This window comes from Helicoverpa armigera, chromosome 30 (genome assembly GCF_030705265.1).
Source record: "Helicoverpa armigera isolate CAAS_96S chromosome 30, ASM3070526v1, whole genome shotgun sequence".
NCBI lineage: Eukaryota > Metazoa > Arthropoda > Insecta > Lepidoptera > Noctuidae > Helicoverpa > Helicoverpa armigera.
The window spans coordinates 4,059,582-4,076,439 of NC_087149.1; the positions used below are offsets into that span (position 1 = coordinate 4,059,582).

The 16,858-nt window shown below is 42.5% G+C and overlaps 1 protein-coding gene across 6 annotated transcripts; it reads right to left on the reverse strand.

The window, feature by feature from the left end:
* Positions 1-772: 772 nt before the first annotated feature.
* Positions 773-16,771, reverse strand: LOC110380802 (serine hydrolase-like protein). 6 transcript variants are annotated; one of them, XM_064042948.1, is made up of 9 exons: positions 16,423-16,769; positions 15,914-16,075; positions 13,784-13,891; positions 12,401-12,564; positions 11,735-11,844; positions 10,709-10,915; positions 3,916-3,993; positions 2,487-2,559; positions 773-909 (listed from the first exon to the last, which is right to left on the reverse strand). In XM_064042948.1, the coding sequence occupies exons 1-8, from the start codon at positions 16,472-16,474 to the stop codon at positions 2,493-2,495; spliced, it is 948 nt and encodes a 315-aa protein (XP_063899018.1). In that variant the 5' UTR covers positions 16,475-16,769; the 3' UTR covers positions 773-909; positions 2,487-2,492. The 6 variants fall into 6 exon arrangements, with proteins under 6 accessions (XP_063899018.1, XP_063899017.1, XP_063899014.1 ...); XM_064042949.1 differs by lacking the exon at positions 773-909 and adding an exon at positions 1,743-1,881; XM_064042947.1 differs by lacking the exon at positions 2,487-2,559 and having other exon boundaries at positions 788-909; positions 16,423-16,771.
* Between the last annotated feature and the right edge of the window lie 87 nt (positions 16,772-16,858).

Sequence of the window (16,858 nt, forward strand, 5' to 3'; positions counted from 1 at the left end):
CATTAAAGAGCATGCAAACGGTGGCAAACGTCAATAAAAAGTATGGCGATCGGAGCTTGTCGGCTCCTCTTATTATTTCACAACGAGCGCCTTCAAGCATTCTATCGAGTTAAGAATTTGCTCTTCTCTCCGAGCCGGTCTGTCTGACAGACCCTTAGTATACCTAAGGGCCAGGCCACAACAGTGCGTTGCGGCGTCGCATCGCAAAAATCAACGACGCATATCATATTAATCGCATAGCTGTGCAATGTTGTTTTTGCGATGCGACGCCGCAACGCACTGTTGTGGCCTGGCCCTAACTGGAGGGAAACGTCACACTTTTGCAAACGGCTACAAATATTGATATTTTTTTTAATTCGTCATTGTCATCCTAACGTTTGCCTCCAGTCAGTCATAGAGTTCTTGTTTTAAAATATAAGTTTTTAGTTAGGTAACATTTTGAAAATATCTACGAAAATAGGTAGGTATACACATTTACACATACTTAGGAGAAATAGTTACTCAAAGATTACGCGTATACAATAAAGCGCAATTATTTAATTTTTAACTAAAAAAGGAATTTTGAAAACAATGAATTTCGTAGATAGGAGTGACATTTTCAAGCCTGAATATGATGTTGTAATAAGCTGTCGAATTACTTATTAATTTAAAATTAAAATACAAATTTAAGTAGGTACAGCCTTTGTGCGCAGAATACCATAACCAAATATATTGTTGCGTTTTTTTTTTTCAAAACTAATAATAAAAAAATATAGATTTAATAATAAATTCGTAAAACCTGCGTCGTAGTTTCAAAAGGTCTAAAAATTTCATTAAATAAGTTTTTTTCATTTAAATGGTTTCTTTAAATTTTGATTCTTGTCCCGTAAATCCAGTTCGGCCAGGCGTTTCATTAGAAGATCGGCAGATCTAGGAAAAATAAATATAAAGGTGTAATATTAAAACAGTTACCCAGAAAAAAAACGGTGTGAATGAGTCTTCGCAACAACTCAGGAGGCAGAAAATTATGTAAATATTGAATCTTATTTTCTAGTTCTTATTGAACTTTAAAAGCATAAATATACTAGTACACGAAACACAAAACAAGGTAAGAAATTGAAATAAAATTCATAAAAAACAGCAATTACTCACCAAATAAAATTAAAAACAGAAACAAAACAGCATCATCATCATCATCTCTCGAGCCTTTACCCAAGTATGTTGGGGTCGGCTTCCAGTGTAACCGGATGCAGCTGAGTACCAGTGTTTTACAAGGATCTCCTTAACCCAGTTATATCTGGGCAACCATATACCTCTTGGCAAGACTGGTAAAAACGAAACAGCCAAAAATAAAAATTAAACCAAAAATGAAACCAATAAATTATAATTTAACCTTCCCACCATTTGTCATTCCTCTTACTAGCGGCCGTTCCCAATAATATATCCATCTATGGTTTTGCTAATTAGAGATGGCATTTTGACATAAGTTCCATACAACTAACGTCAAATGCCTATCTCTAGTATTCAAAACCATGGATAGATAGGATATAGAAATGGCAAAACAATAAATGAAGCAAAAATAAAACAGCAAAAAATTATAATTTACTATTCACTTTATTTTCTAAAAACTTAATAACATGCGGTGCTACTTTCTCTGGATGCGTATAGTGCACATCATGTAATCCTTCAACATTTACTCTGTGGAAATTCTCCAAGGACGCCATTTTGTCGAGCAGCTGTTTGGCGCCTTCCCGCCAATTGTTATCCCGGGGGATATTTTTCGCGCCATCGCTGGCGTGAACGAGTAGAGTCGGGGGAATATTTTTGAAAATTTCAAAATAATACTCGTTGCCATAATTCGTTGGCGCGAGATTTTTGAGACGGTTATCCCATGATAGGTACCTGGAATTTTTGGGTTTGCTAAGTCATATTTTGATTTGTTGAGTAGATTAGTGCCCAAGATATAGGCATGCCTGATTGTGAATTTTCAATTGTACCTTCTGTATTTTTTTAAATATGTAATTTTAATAGGTATTGTTTTTTATACAGAGGCGTTGGTAAAAGTTTTTGGTAGATCCATTCAACAAACGTATATGTGTAAAACAAATTATATTTAACAAAAAAACTGAAAAAAAACAGTAATTTTACAAAAAATACACAAATAAGCGTCACTAACATAACAAAGAGATTTTTGATGTTATCTCTCTGGTACTAATTCTCGCTCATTTTCTATTTGGAAGCCAACTAAAAAATGGGTGCATTCTACACGATTCTACATTCTAGACGTCTAAGCCCAAAATACTCAAACACTACTTAACTTTAGGGTGCGTCTACACTGTGCAAGTAGCTTGCGCATGTTGAGGCATATGCGCAGGTTACATGCGCTAAAAACGTCCAGCGACTCGCGCATATACCAAAGCAAGGTACCAACCCGCGTGCTCTTGTCACTTGCGCATGTTAACTTGCACCGTGTAGACGCAACCTTAAGAGTTAGTTGCACCATTTACCTTTGTCTATCGATCTCGGAACCACAACCAGCCTTTAACTGGCCTCCCATGGAACATATCGTCGGGTTCACAACTGAAAACAGTTCGGTTATTGTTAAACTTAAATAGTGAATAGTGCAACCCACTCTAAAGAATTTGTGTCAAAGCAATTTAGGGGCCGTTCAAATATTACGTAAGCAGACCTTGTCAGCAAAAGTAAGCAGCTCCTACCCCCTATTCTTACGTAAACGTTTTTCAATTTCTATGTTTTTTTTTTTAATTATAGTGCTTACAATACATGGTGATAATTAACTCAAAGCTCTTCAAATGAAGATATTATTCTGATCATAGAATTTAAAAAAAATATACATATATGTATACCTTGTTCAATTCTCAACCCATAGTACTTTCGAGTAAAATAGTTCTCATGAGAGTTCATAATCGTAATAAATGGATGAACCCAGAATTTTTTTTTTTCCTTTATATCTATTTAACAATAACAATAGAGCAATAATTCTTTTTGCGATCCATCTAACGCTTAATAAAACATGTCCAAAACGGCTGACTACAAAGTCACCTAACAAAATCGCATTGCAGAAATTTGCTTAGCAAAAACTTTTGTGTGGGCACCCTTACTCGCTATAGTATAGTATCCAAACGAAACCATATACTGACAGAGGAAATTTACACAAGGTTAGGTTAATAAATATAAGCGAGCGCCTCAACGTACGCATTATTAGCGGAAATTTCAGAAAATGCGTTTCGTTTTCAAGCTCAGACAATATAAAGGTTGGCATTCATGTAAAAAAGTAAATAGCTACCAATCCCATCATCATCATCTCCCGAGCCTTTTCCCAACTATGTTAGAGTCGGGTTCCAGTCTAACAGGATTCAGCTGAATACCAGTGCTTTACAAGAAGCGACTGCCTATCTGACTTCTTCAACTCAGTTACCCGGGCAACCCCATGCCCCATGGTTATCCCGCCATCCCATATCATCCAAAATAAACAAAACAAAGAGTCTTCCCTATACGTATTGGTGCTTACGTAATACTTGAACGGACCCTTACGTAAATGCGACAAATATATCGGGTGTGTCGTTCACAATCACATTAAATGAAATGCGTGAAAACTGACAGCTGTCAACTGGTCAAAGCATTCGCTACTCCTAACATTATCTCTGCTTTACACATGATGTTGTAAATTAAGTTAAATTAAGTTGTGGCTAAACCACTGAATGGATTAGGCTATTTTTTTACAATTCGCCATAGAATATCATGAAGTATATGTGATAGAATTTAATGTGATTAGGTACGACACACCCGATATATAAATATATTATATAACCGCGATAAAATCCGTAAAAGTAGTTTTATTTAAATATCTTTAAGTCTTTAAAATTAAGTAGCGTTTGAACTTTTGGCCGCAAAGCTTATTTATCTGTCACTTACCCATAATCTTCATTTTCCATGATTTCCCTAAATGCTTCCTCATTCATTTGAGTTTTCGGCCGGCTGTTGTCGACCACACTGGAAATACAGTCACAACTATTAAAAATCTCCATAGAATAGAATAGGCATTTATTTCTGAGCACATGGTATATTGATATCTAAATATTAAAAACAGTTTCTCATACTTGTTTCGTATAAATATTCAATTCGATACAAAAATAAGACAGGTAATCAAAGCATAAGTAATAACACAGAAATCTTTAGTCAAAAACTTCAATGACTGAGTAAAAAAACCATTCAAATTTCATCGAAATCGGTACAATCGTTTTATATCTTTACAAACTCTATTCAATCAATTCCGTGTGTACCTGTGCAGGGGCCGTAAGGTATATCACATTAGGTTCAGCTGTTTTTTTAGGTCTTTTAACTTGTACTGAAGTTGCAAAACTCAAATATATTTTTTTCCAGTTTTAAATTGTATATGTCGGCGTCAGGATCCGACATCGTTTAAATAAAACAAAGGGGTTCTCACACAATCACTTGGTTTATTCCAATTAACACAATATTAGTCACTACAATTATTTATCACGAATTTGTGGGAGGTGTGCACTCGGCAACGGTCGGCGAACGAATGACCCGAGTCTTTTTTTTGGTATGGCATCTCGCAGTTCAGCCTAGGAGGCCGTGTACTGCTTAACCGGACTTTTCCCTGTGGATGCCTAGAATTTAAGGCCTCCAGCCAGGGGCGTAAACAACTTATAAACTAAGCGACTGCGCTAAGGGTACCCCCTGTGGGGTCGGACCTCGGCTTAGGGCGTCGCTGGGGAGGCAGCAAAGGGACAGGCTGGATCATATGATCATTATTATTAAATGGGGAATTTAAAGCTACTGGCTCAGCTCGCGGGCTGGCTCGATGAGCAAGGGTCGGGAGGACAGAGAACGGGACGTCGCGGCGGACCTCGGCGGCGAGGTTTGTACGAACGCGGTTTGTGCTTGTGTAGGGTGCTAGTGAGTTTACTACTCTCTTGGAGGACAGTTATCTCATCGTCAGGTTCTAGAAGGGCATGCCTAGGGCGGCGAATCCTACTGATGCGGGAGGGAGTGTAATTACTGGCTGACACGATGAGTGAGTTATCGTGTTTCTCAGCGCGTTCGAAGTACCGTATGGCGGCACGCTTCATATACTGGCGGATGGTAGGGATTTTAAGTCGACATGAAGAATCTCATTTCGAACATAATAGGGAGCTCCTGTGATTTTCCGTAAGGCACGGTTTTGAAGGGCTTGCATTCTGTGAAGGCAGCGATGGCTTGCCTGTGCGAACACAGGGCAAGCATACATCATGACGGGGCGTATGCACGATCCGTAGAGGCGTAACTTGGATTTAAGAGATAATTTGCTCTTTGAATTGAGCAAGAAGTGCAATCTGCCGTACACAAAGGCTGCTCTAGAGCGCACCTTACGTATGTGCTCGGCGAATGAGAGGCGCTGGTCTAAGATTACACCTAGATATTTGGCATGCTCCTTCCAAGGAATCGGCCTACCAAACATGGTGACTGACGGGGGCGGGAGGAAGCCTACGGCGGGGCTCGAAAAGAGTATGGCCTGGCTTTTGTCGGGGTGGAGTTCGATTCTCCATAGCCTAGTCCAGACACCTAGGGTGTTGCAATAGGCTTGGAGATGTCTCACTATGGCGGCTGGGCTGCGGCCTGAGCAGTAGATTGCCGTGTCGTCGGCGAATAGGGCTAATTGAACATGCTTGTTCTTAGGAATATCGCTAGTGTATAGCGTGAAGAGGATGGGGGAGAGTACCGAGCCTTGTGGGACTCCAGCTTTTATAGGGTGGGCCGAAGAAAGAGTGCCGTCTATGCGATAGCGAAAGGTGCGATTCGACAAAAAGTCTCGTAAGATGACGACGAGACGGTCTGGGACACCGAGTTGGTAAAGCTTGTAAATCAAGCCTTTGTGCCAGACTTTGTCGAATGCCTTTGCTATGTCGAAGAGAATCGTGCCGGTGAGTTGGCCACGTTGGAATCCGTGGCTCACACCTTCCACGATGCGGTGGACTTGTTGGACACAAGAGTGATGGGTTCGAAAACCAAACTGTTCTAATGGAATAAGACTCTTTGCTTCGACGTAATCTTTGAGACGATAAGTATCTCGTAGATCTTGCCGAACACATTGAGTAAACTGATAGGGCGATAGCTGGACGGGTCTGATTTTGGTTTACCGGGTTTGGGAATACCGATTACGGTTGCCTCTTTCCATGCCTGTGGGAACAGGTTATGGGTCATGGCGCAATTGAAGATCGCGGTCATGAGCATTACGAGGGAAGCGGGTAGGATTTTGAACACTTTATTGGTTATTCTATCTGGGCCCGGAGCTTTACGGGGTTTGAGACGTTTGATGATCTCTGCCACTTCGTCTGGAGTGACGGGAGGCAAGGGATCGTCGGGGTCTTCTTGCGGTGGTAGGGAGGATCTGCGCTCGACCTCGGCTTCGACCTTTAGTAGGTGAGCCGGGTCGACCGGTTGGGTACTAGGCGAGCATTGAGCCTCGAGGCTGTCGGCCAGACATTCCGCTTTTCATCGTCCTCGAAGGCGATGGAATTGTCGGGGCGTTTGATCGGCGGGGTGGAAGCTACTTCATCGGATTTGAGTTTCCTTTGAAGCTGCCAGAAGGCTTGATGAGTCGGCTCGAGTTCGCTCAGCGTCTTGTCCCAGCGCGTTTCACGCATCTCAGCAAGGCGTTCCTTTACAGCACGCTGTAAGTTACGCATGTGAGACTTGTTAGCGTCGCAGGAAAAGTACTGTAGGCACGGACAGCCGCGTTCTTCTCGGTCACCAGAGCACGCACGTCATCCGGGAGCTTGAAGCGATGAAAGCTCGTCGCTTCAACTCTACGTGAACACTTGTCCACGGTGGATTGTACGTGCTCGGTGAACGAGCCGATCGCGCCCGTCATGTCAGCGACTGAGTTGATTTCATCGGGAATTGATTCTAACTGGGCGGAGGAGGATTTCAAGCTTTCGCTTAGCATTCTCCAGTCCGTGACAATCTGGGTGGGAGGAGGGCGATCCGGGTCGAGTGGGCCTGAGCGCGAGGCTAGTTCCACAAGGACCGGTCTGTGGTCGGAGGTGAGCTCGTGTAGTACCTCGATCGAATGTAAACGTAAGTTTACGTTCTTGAGGAGCGCTACATCGAGAACGTCGGGAAGGTGGTCGACTATATTAGGAAAGTGAGTGGGATGCATCGGAGCGATGACATCGAAGTTGAGGATTCACACTGATTGAATAGCAACCTGCCTCTTGGAGAAGTAGTGTTGCTATTCCAGGCGGGATGTTTGGCGTTTAGATCGCCTGCTATTATTACAGAGTCGCTCAGGCCTAGTAAGGCTCTGAGATCGTTCGTGAAAAGGATCGGGTCGTAGGATTGAAAGGATGAGGACGTGGGAGGGCAGTAGGCCGATACGAGAGTTATCGACTGGTGGTGGGACATGGCTAGTCGACAGATCGAGGCTTCAATGCAGCTTAAGTCGGGGGGAGTGATCTCTACACAATGTAGCGATCTTTTATAATAGATAAGCGTGCCGCCTTTGTGGCGTGTGATCCTGTCATTTCTAATTAACTTATAGTTGGCTATATTAGGGCCGCGTACACGCGGCTTTAGGAAGGTCTCTTGTACGAGAAGAATGTCTATCTTATGGGATTGTAGGAAGGCGGAAATCTCGTCGCGTTGGCCGAGAATACCGTTGGCATTATAATAGCCAAGCCTAAGGGAATGGGGTTTAATTTTGGATGTATTATCCATTTCTATTTCCTAAAGTGAGGCAGGTTTTGAACTGCCTGGGCGACGTCTGAATACTCCTGCATAACGGAGTAGAGTTTGATAAGGTCGCCATTGCTGGCGACTATCTCCCTCGAAAGTTGTTGAGCTCTGTCGCTCGTAAATACACTGAACGTGCTCAGTATAACGTTCATAGAACTGAGCGCTGATACTGGGCTAGAAGAGGGCGCGATCGCTTGCGCTTGCGCGGGCTTGGCGGCTATAGGAGCCGCGGAGGGCGCGGAGGGCGCGGAGGGAAGGACGGGAGGGACGCGAGGTAAGCTCGCGGGCGCCGCGGTGGTTTTATTCACCGGGGCGGGAGTTGGCTGGGGCTGAGTTGGTCTCGGGGTTGGAAAGGCTCTCTGATGGTTGAGAGGGTTCCATGGGGAGGGCCGTTGTGGGCTGAGACGCTCGGGAAGTTGAGCGGTAGGTAGCCTCGCTGATGGGCTTTCCCTTAGCTGGCGGGCGTTTGCACGCTTGGCCAGCTTGGGAGACGTTTTTGGGGCCTTTGGGCAGCCGCGGTAGTTGGCGGGATGACCTGAGGCGCCGCAGAGTACACAACTCGGAGGCTCGGTGCACAGAGTGCGGTCCTTGGGTCGCGGGCAGTCGGAGGTGCCGTGTTGGCCTAGGCATTTCACGCACCTAGGCTGGGCGAAACAGTTGCGCTGTGAGTGACCCCACAGTTGGCAACGGTGGCATTGGGATACAATGCCAGATCTATTTGGCTTCTCGATTGAGATGCCGGTTAAATTACACACCGATTTGATGTTAAAAATCGGGTGGATTTTGAAGGACACGGCTCGCATACTACGAGCACCATGTCGAAGGCGTGGCCGCTGCGGGCGCGGTGCATCCTATGGACTTGCGTCGCAGGGATGTTTTGTGACTTAAGGTCACTTAAAATGTCATCCGAAGGGATTTCCTTCGGAATACGGGTAATGACGACCCGGAGAGGTTTTTCCTCAGGGAGGGAGTATGTGTGGAACGAAATGTTCCTCGCTCTTAGCGCTTTAGTTATCTCCCTATAGTCGTCTGACGTAGGGAGGACGATTTTTATACCGTTGCCGGTATTGGAGGCCGATCTGTAGTTGATCTTACGATCAACACACAGCTTGGACACTTCGGTCCATTTTGCCTTGTCCTGTAAGTATACAGGCGGCGGAGGTTTGTTTTTTGATGCGCTTTTGGGCTTAGCGGCACCTTGGGAGGAAGCGACCTGCGAGGTCGAGGGTGACGGGGCGGGGGATGCTGTAGACACAGCGGGCGGGCTAGGGAGAAGATGCGGCAAGGGCGATGGTCTTGCGCGCCTTGTCGTTGTTTTTGTTCTTTTTCCTCTTACCTCCCAGTACGACGGTGAAGTCTTCGTCGGAGGAAGAGGAGTCAGAGGGCTCGGAGGGTTGAGCATCCTCAGGGACGGGTGAGGCAGAGCGGGAGGACGAGGTGTCCATGCATTCGGCGTCGACGTTTGACGCAGGTGCACTCGCCTGAGTTATTTCCATTGTCTGTGAGACAATGGGATTAGGTACAATGGTCGAGTGCAGCTGGGCATCGACCATTGTATTGGGGATTACCGTTTCCGCTAATGCGGCGGTTTTCCCCGAAGAGACGATTATAGGCTCAACAATGGGGCGCGACACAGCTGCGCCGGCCTCCTTTGTTGAGCCGTTATCGGTGATAACACAATAGCGCGCTAGGCGCGGGTCCTTGATATCAAGGTTATTGATCAAGTCGCCATATTTGGCGACAATGTCTTGGTCCTTGAGGAGGACCTCGAAAAAGAATTTAATAACTTCGGTAGTCATTTTCCCGTGAGGGAAGAGGGCTACCAAGCTAAAGAGGTGGGGCCTAATTATAAAACCTAACAACCTATCTCCTATCTCCCCGGGTGGATGGGCCCGGGGATGTGTAACCCTCCCTGCCGGGTATAGGCAGGGAGGTGAGTACCTATTGGTGAGCCCTAAGCTTGTAAACCGTTCGCCAGTCTTAATGTGCGAACGGGCCCTAGCCAGTCTAGTGCGAAGGATATAGAGATACCCAACCGACACCAGGTGTGTAGCTGTGAAAGCAAACCAGATGCAAGGCACGACTAGGAGATCCCCCAAGGCCGAAATCCGAGCTCCCGTCCAATTGACTGCCTTGCCCTGAAGGGGTTCGGCGGGTGTGATTGGGTCAACACCCTCTCGGCTTCGTTGGCACCGTATGGTTTCAACCGAGAACCACGAAACTGTGGCTTTTACCCAGAAGGGGTCAACTGAATTTACTTGACACAAACGTTTTAGAAACAGGATAATCGTCCGCCGCTTTGAAAAAAGCAGCTTTAGATTGATATATTTGTAGTCGGCAGAGCGACTACGGTGAGCGTTACGTCGGGCGTAACAAAGACAAAAGTCGTAAACGGGCGAGCGCAGAGCGACACGTCCGTACACGACGAGAGTCAGAAGTGGAGTGATCATGACCCGAGTCGTGCGTGCGCGCCGCTTTATATAAGGTCCACCGTTGACAGATCGACGGTTGACACATCGACGGTGGCGCCGTCATATATATAAGTTTATTTTTAATTTTTAAAATTAATGTAAATATTATAATATCATAAAAATTATTACAATTTTTTTTCCAGAACTAAAGATTTAAGAAAATATTATGATCTCTCTTCGGTTGGATTGTCATCCCATGGCGCTATGAGAGTGAAGGAATAGTGAGTGCACCTGTGTCCAAGCAAATGTGCGTGCACTGTAATATGTCCTGCGCAACTGGCTAATCTCCTTACATAAGAACAGCCGCCGTGACCAAAATTGGCCTTGGACGCCATTTTAATATTTATTTTTTTAAATGTTTTAAAATTTTAAAACTTTTTAAAGCAAATTTATTTTTTTAACATTTCACTATTTAAATTAAAACATAAAATAAAAATTGAGAAAAAATTTAAACTTTTTTTAAAAACTTAAAAAATTTAAAACTTTTTAAAACTCACCCCAACTGGTTCCTCACGATATACTCAGTGAGCCTCTTCCCTCTATCCGCCTGGTTGGGCTTGACGCCCGTCAGCTTGGCAATTCTCTGCTCTTCCTTAGTAAACTCCTTGATAATATCGGTGATTCTGTCTTTGTCGTTCAGAATGAGCATCACGCGAGGTGCTATCGCTTCGTTCGGGTGCCATTTCTCTATGGGATGCCATTGGCTGAAAAATTATAAATTTTTCATTACATTTCAAGCTTTTTTGCCGAAAGGAAAGGGTTTTAGAATAATGGACAGATTTGTAAGTAAAATAAGAGTGTATTTTATTCAAAATTTATTGTAATACTAGCTTTAGCCAGAGGTTTCACTCGTGTCTTATGAACCGTAAGTCAAGTACCCGGATAAAATATAACCTACCCGGGGATAGTGTAACTTCTCAATAGTGAAAGAATTTCTTAAATCAGTTCGGTAATTTCGGAGCCTTTTGGGTACAATCAAAAACATCTTTCCTGTTTGTCTATGTATGCTGTGTTATCACTACATAGTGTAAAATACAGTCGGTTTCTCTGTCCCTATATCCCTATGTATGCTTAAATCTTTAAAACTATGCAACGGATTTTTTTTTCAAGGTTTATTTTATGTATAATAGCATCCATTAAATAGTGGGGAAATACTGATATCCCGTGTGAAGCCGACGCGGGTCGCTAGTACTAAATTAAAATAAAGAAGAAACATTATTTGTTTGTTTGTATCCCCTTAAGACTACTTCCCCGAGTAACATAGGCTTCATTTAGTCCGGTTACGGGAAAAATTCCCTCGGGACTCAGGTAAAATGGCCTGCCGGGGCTGCGGGTTGTTCGAAAGTGATACCGCGGCCCTGGCACATAAAAAGGCCTACGACGGAACACGACGGTTTTTTATTCAGTAAGTCTGACACTCCCTCACCGCTGCTAACTTGCAGCGGGAGGGGTCATTTGATGATTTTTAAAGTCGTTAAAAAAAAAGTTGGAAGCTAGAATAAAATATGAGTAAGAATACTCACGCGGCTTCACTCTTACTATGAAAGTTCCTCTGAAGTAGATCAGCACATTGACTGTCGTTCAGATCCCGAGCTCGAGCTAATGACCGCATCGCTGATACCCTGGTGTGGGTCTGGAAGATAAAGGTTTTAACGTTTATTATTTGCCTAGGCTTTTCCGTAATATTTTGGGGTCGGCTTGAGTGTATTTGAATATCAGTGCTTCATGGAGCGACTGCCTATCTGACCTCCTTAACCCAGTTAACCAGGCAACCCGATATCCCGTTGGTAACACGTAATCAGATTTTCTGGCTTCTGACTTCCCGTGACGACTGTCAGAGATCAAATAAATACTTTCGGCATCCGGATACAAAGCAGCCTAAGTTACTCCTAATTGTAGCTATGTGCCAGTGAATCCCTGCAAAATCGGTCCAGCTATGTCAGAAATAAGTCAGAACAATCAGACGAGCAAAGAAAGAATGAACAAAAATGTTAAAAATGTGGTTTGTAGTTTACTCCAATTTTATTTATACCTGTACCTGCAGAAATGAAACCGCGGTATAAAAGAGCGATTCGACAAGACCCCTCCCGCTGTGGGTGCAGCGTGAGGGAGTGTCAGACTCTTACTGACTAAAACCCATCATGTTCCTTCTTAAGCCCACCAATCCCGCAGCCCCGGGTAATACCTACCTTCCTCTCAAAGTTCTCCCTATGGAAGTGCTCGTAGTAGTTGTCGAAGAAGGCGCGCTGGTACTCCGCGGGGTCCTCCACCTGCATCCGCATCAGAGTGGGGTTCGCGTCCAGGAGGACCATCTTCGTGATCCTGTTCGGATGGATGGCGTTGAAGAATAGCCCTGTAAAGTGGGGAGAGGGAGTTAAATTATTGATTTATAAATAAGTACCACGGTTTGACACCAAAACTGTTGTAATTAGTGAAGATAATAAAGGAAATAAAAATTCTAAAGCATCTGGTTACCTATTTCTAAGGGAACGAGACGACTAGTAACTATAATTTTGACAGTTGTCGGTAAAAATTACCTAAGTTTAGATGTAAGTATACTCTGTTGTGTTTAATTACTAATTACCACAAAAAACCCGCTCAACCGCTTGACCGTGAAGAATTAACAAACATACAAACACACACTCACAAACTTTCTCCTTAGTGTGATTTATTTTAAGTGCGATTACCTGACTTAGCTTCAAACAGAAAACGATTACACTTTTTGCTACGATGAGTTTTCATTTACATTGACCATTTATTGAAAAAAGTCCTCCTCACCAACGCTAAAAAGGTGAATTCTTCAATTTCTCCATACACAATCTTCACTTTTTTCCAATTTTCAATTCTTCCACCACAGCCCATGGAGTGGCCGATGAAGATGAAGTGGTCCCACCCGAGGTGAGCTATCGCCATCAATGGAACCGCATCAGCTATGCCCTGACCAGGACAGTACATCATGAAGACCTACCTTGCTCACAGCCCATGGAGTGGCCGATGAAGATGAAGTGGTCCCACCCGAGGTGAGCTATCGCCATCAATGGAACCGCATCAGCTATGCCCTGACCAGGACAGTACATCATGAAGACCTACCTTGCTCACAGCCCATGGAGTGGCCGATGAAGATGAAGTGGTCCCACCCGAGGTGAGCTATCGCCATCAATGGAACCGCATCAGCTATGCCCTGGCCAGGACAGTACATCATGAAGACCTACCTTGCTCACAGCCCATGGAGTGGCCGATGAAGATGAAGTGGCCCCACCCGAGGTGAGCTATCGCCATCAATGGAACCGCATCAGCTATGCCCTGACCAGGACAGTACATCATGAAGACCTACCTTGCTCACAGCCCATGGAGTGGCCGATGAAGATGAAGTGGTCCCACCCGAGGTGAGCTATCGCCATCAATGGAACCGCATCAGCTATGCCCTGACCAGGACAGTACATCATGAAGACCTACCTTGCTCACAGTCCATGGAGTGGCCGATGAAGTGGTCCCACCCGAGGTTAGCTATCGCCATCAATGGAACCGCATCAGCTATGCCCTGACCAGGACAGTACATCATGAAGACCTACCTTGCTCACAGCCCATGGAGTGGCCGATGAAGATGAAGTGGTCCCACCCGAGGTGAGCTATCGCCAGCTCCATGGCCATCAGAAAATGGAACCGCATCAGCTTTGGACCTGAAAATGTAGATGCTAGCATTATTTGCGGCGAAGATGGTGGAAAATTATAGAAAATTATTCATGCTTTTTTAGCATATTGCAGCTGGCAATAATAAAAACAGAATTACTCATTGAAATTAGACAGGCATATTATGTATGAACCTTGCAAAATTCACTAAAACTAATGCATAACGAAAAAAACAAAAATAAATCCATAAAGTGAACAAAATAATATCCAAAGCTAATTCATAAACTTAAAAATTCCGAAAAAAATTACAATCGAAGCCCAAAACAATTCATAAAAAAAAAAATATCCCAAGATAATAAATAAAAATAATAAATAAGTAAAAATTATAATCTGAAAACTTTGCAATGGAATGAAAATTAAGAGCAACTGAAATAGGCAGAAAAATAACTAAGAGCCAAACTACTTTCTTCCTAAAATTGCAAAACACAAGATCTACCAAAGTAGCAAGCAACATCAAAAATATCTTCCTAAAAATAAAAATAAAGAACAAAATCCGACACTGATTAAAAACATAAAGTCTTCAAATAAGAGAAGAAAAATTCCTAACACACAAAAAAGATAAAAAATATGTAGGCATATGAGAGCAGCTGAAATCGGCCTCAGACGCCATTTATAAGGTGCAGATAAAATAAAAAAAAACTGCATTGACAAGCCGGACCATAGCTACTACAACACTTAATCTACTCAAAAATAAAAAAAAATAACAATGACATTAAAAAAGCTGCAAAAAAAAACTGGTAGCAGAAAAAAAATCATCAGCTAGCCAGACCAAATTCACCATAAGGTGATTTTTTTGTATAACTAAGTAGCCTCGTATGAACCCCGTCTTAACCATTGGTGGTCTATGAAAGTAACATAATCTGAAGCCTTCAAAAATATAGCAAAAATAAAGCATCAGCTAGCCGGCCCATTGCTACAACACTTATTCTACTCAAAAAAATATAAAAAAATAACATTCACATTTAAAAAACCTGCACAAAAAATTAAAAAACAAAAGAAAAGCAGCAGAAATAAACCATCAACTAGCTAGACCAAAAACTATAGCATTTAATCTATTTAAAAAAAAAACATAAAAATAATGGAACCTTCGCACTAAGAAAACCTGCAAAAAAAGTAAAAAAAAAACAAAAGAATTGCATAGCAGCAAAAAAAATCGGACCAAAGCTACTACAGTATCACACTCACCATAAGGTGACTTTTTAGTATAAGTAAGAAGCCTCGTCTTATGGAACTCTATGAACCCTTTCTTAACCATGGGAGGTCTATGGAAGAACTCGGCATAGTGCATGACTCTGTCAGGAAGATGGTAAGTTGAGCTCGAACCGTTGTCCCGTAGCGTAGAGGTGCTACTGTAGGGTCCGGAGGATACTGAAAAGTCTATGGGGGAAAAATATATATGTAGACCCAAACTTAGCAGAGCATCACCTATGATAGACATAATTATTTACACTCCTTTTGTACACACACAAAACATAATTTTGTAAATAATATGCAGACAAATGATGCAGAAATTGAACCTGCAACCTCAGGAGTAGCAGGCAGACTGTCTAAACACTACGCCATCTTCTCATCACTATCCACATTACATTACATTTAAAACCTAATTATGTCATCAAAACATTATTATCCCTTCTAAGGATGTTTTCAAACTTAACAAGCAAATGCTCATTCTATCCCCACCTATCAAATCCTTTTAGAGATGACAACACAATAATTTGATATGGAGAAAATGCTACAACACTGCTTCTATTCTAACTCTATTCATGTTTGTTTGGTTGTATTACACGGTAAGATGCAACCAGAAACAAGCCACTTTTAATAAAAACTATCTTTATAAATATTCTATCATGTTTCATGCAGCCTGGTGACAGATGATGGATGGACAGCGAAGTCTTATTATTAGGAATTTTACACTTGGAGACTGAAACCCTAAAACGTTATTTTCCTATGTAGTACCATCAGACACCTACAGAAATACCAACCAAATATAAAATAATAAAAAATAATCTTACCTGGAGGAAATCCATCGGACAAGCCATTTCCAGGCATATCCAGACAGACATAGTGATTCATGTTAGGCATCAGATCTACTAGTGGCCCGAACACGGATGAACTGTCCTGCCTGCCGTGAACACAGAATACCGGCTCACCGTCGGGATGGCCGCGACTAGTTACTGGGAAGTTAAAAGATTTATATTTTTTTTATTACTGCATGATAGGCTTCCAGTCTTACACGGAGCGACTGCTTGTCTGACCTCCTCAACCCAGTTACTTGGGCAACCTGATACCCATTGGTGAGAATGGAGATTTTTTTTATAACAGTAGGTATGTAAATAGGTACCCAATTTCTTTCCAGCAGCAATAATTTTTAATTATTGTACTTGTACTAAGCACTTTATACTAAACCAAGTCCTTGCCTACTTATGTATTTACTTGGACAAGCTAAAAATTGACCTATTTTTAATTTTCTCGAAAATTCTAAACATAAATATTTAAATAAATAGTCAACAATACAACTTACATGCCAGCGTTCCCCAAGGGACGCGAATTTTCCATTGCAATTGCCACTTCATTTTCACAACTAATAATTTAAATAAATAAATAGAAATAAACTGCGACTGTTAAATTACGTAAATTTACAAAAACGCAGTTGTTAAAAGAACATATTTTCACTGTAATATTACGATTTTAGTACACTGCACGGTAATTTATTCAATTAAACAATCAACCTTTGGATTTTCTTTGAAAACCAATATTTTCCATTGTACAGACAGTTTGTATTCAATTTCAATCGATATTCATATCAAATGGCAATTAAAATGTTGCAGATTTTGAGCATAAAACAATGTTGCATCTGCACTGATTTGTGGAAGAGAAACAGAGATAAAACTAAGTCTTATGCTCAAGATATTGACTAATATTTTTGACGTTAAATGTCAGAATATGATCGCTGTAGT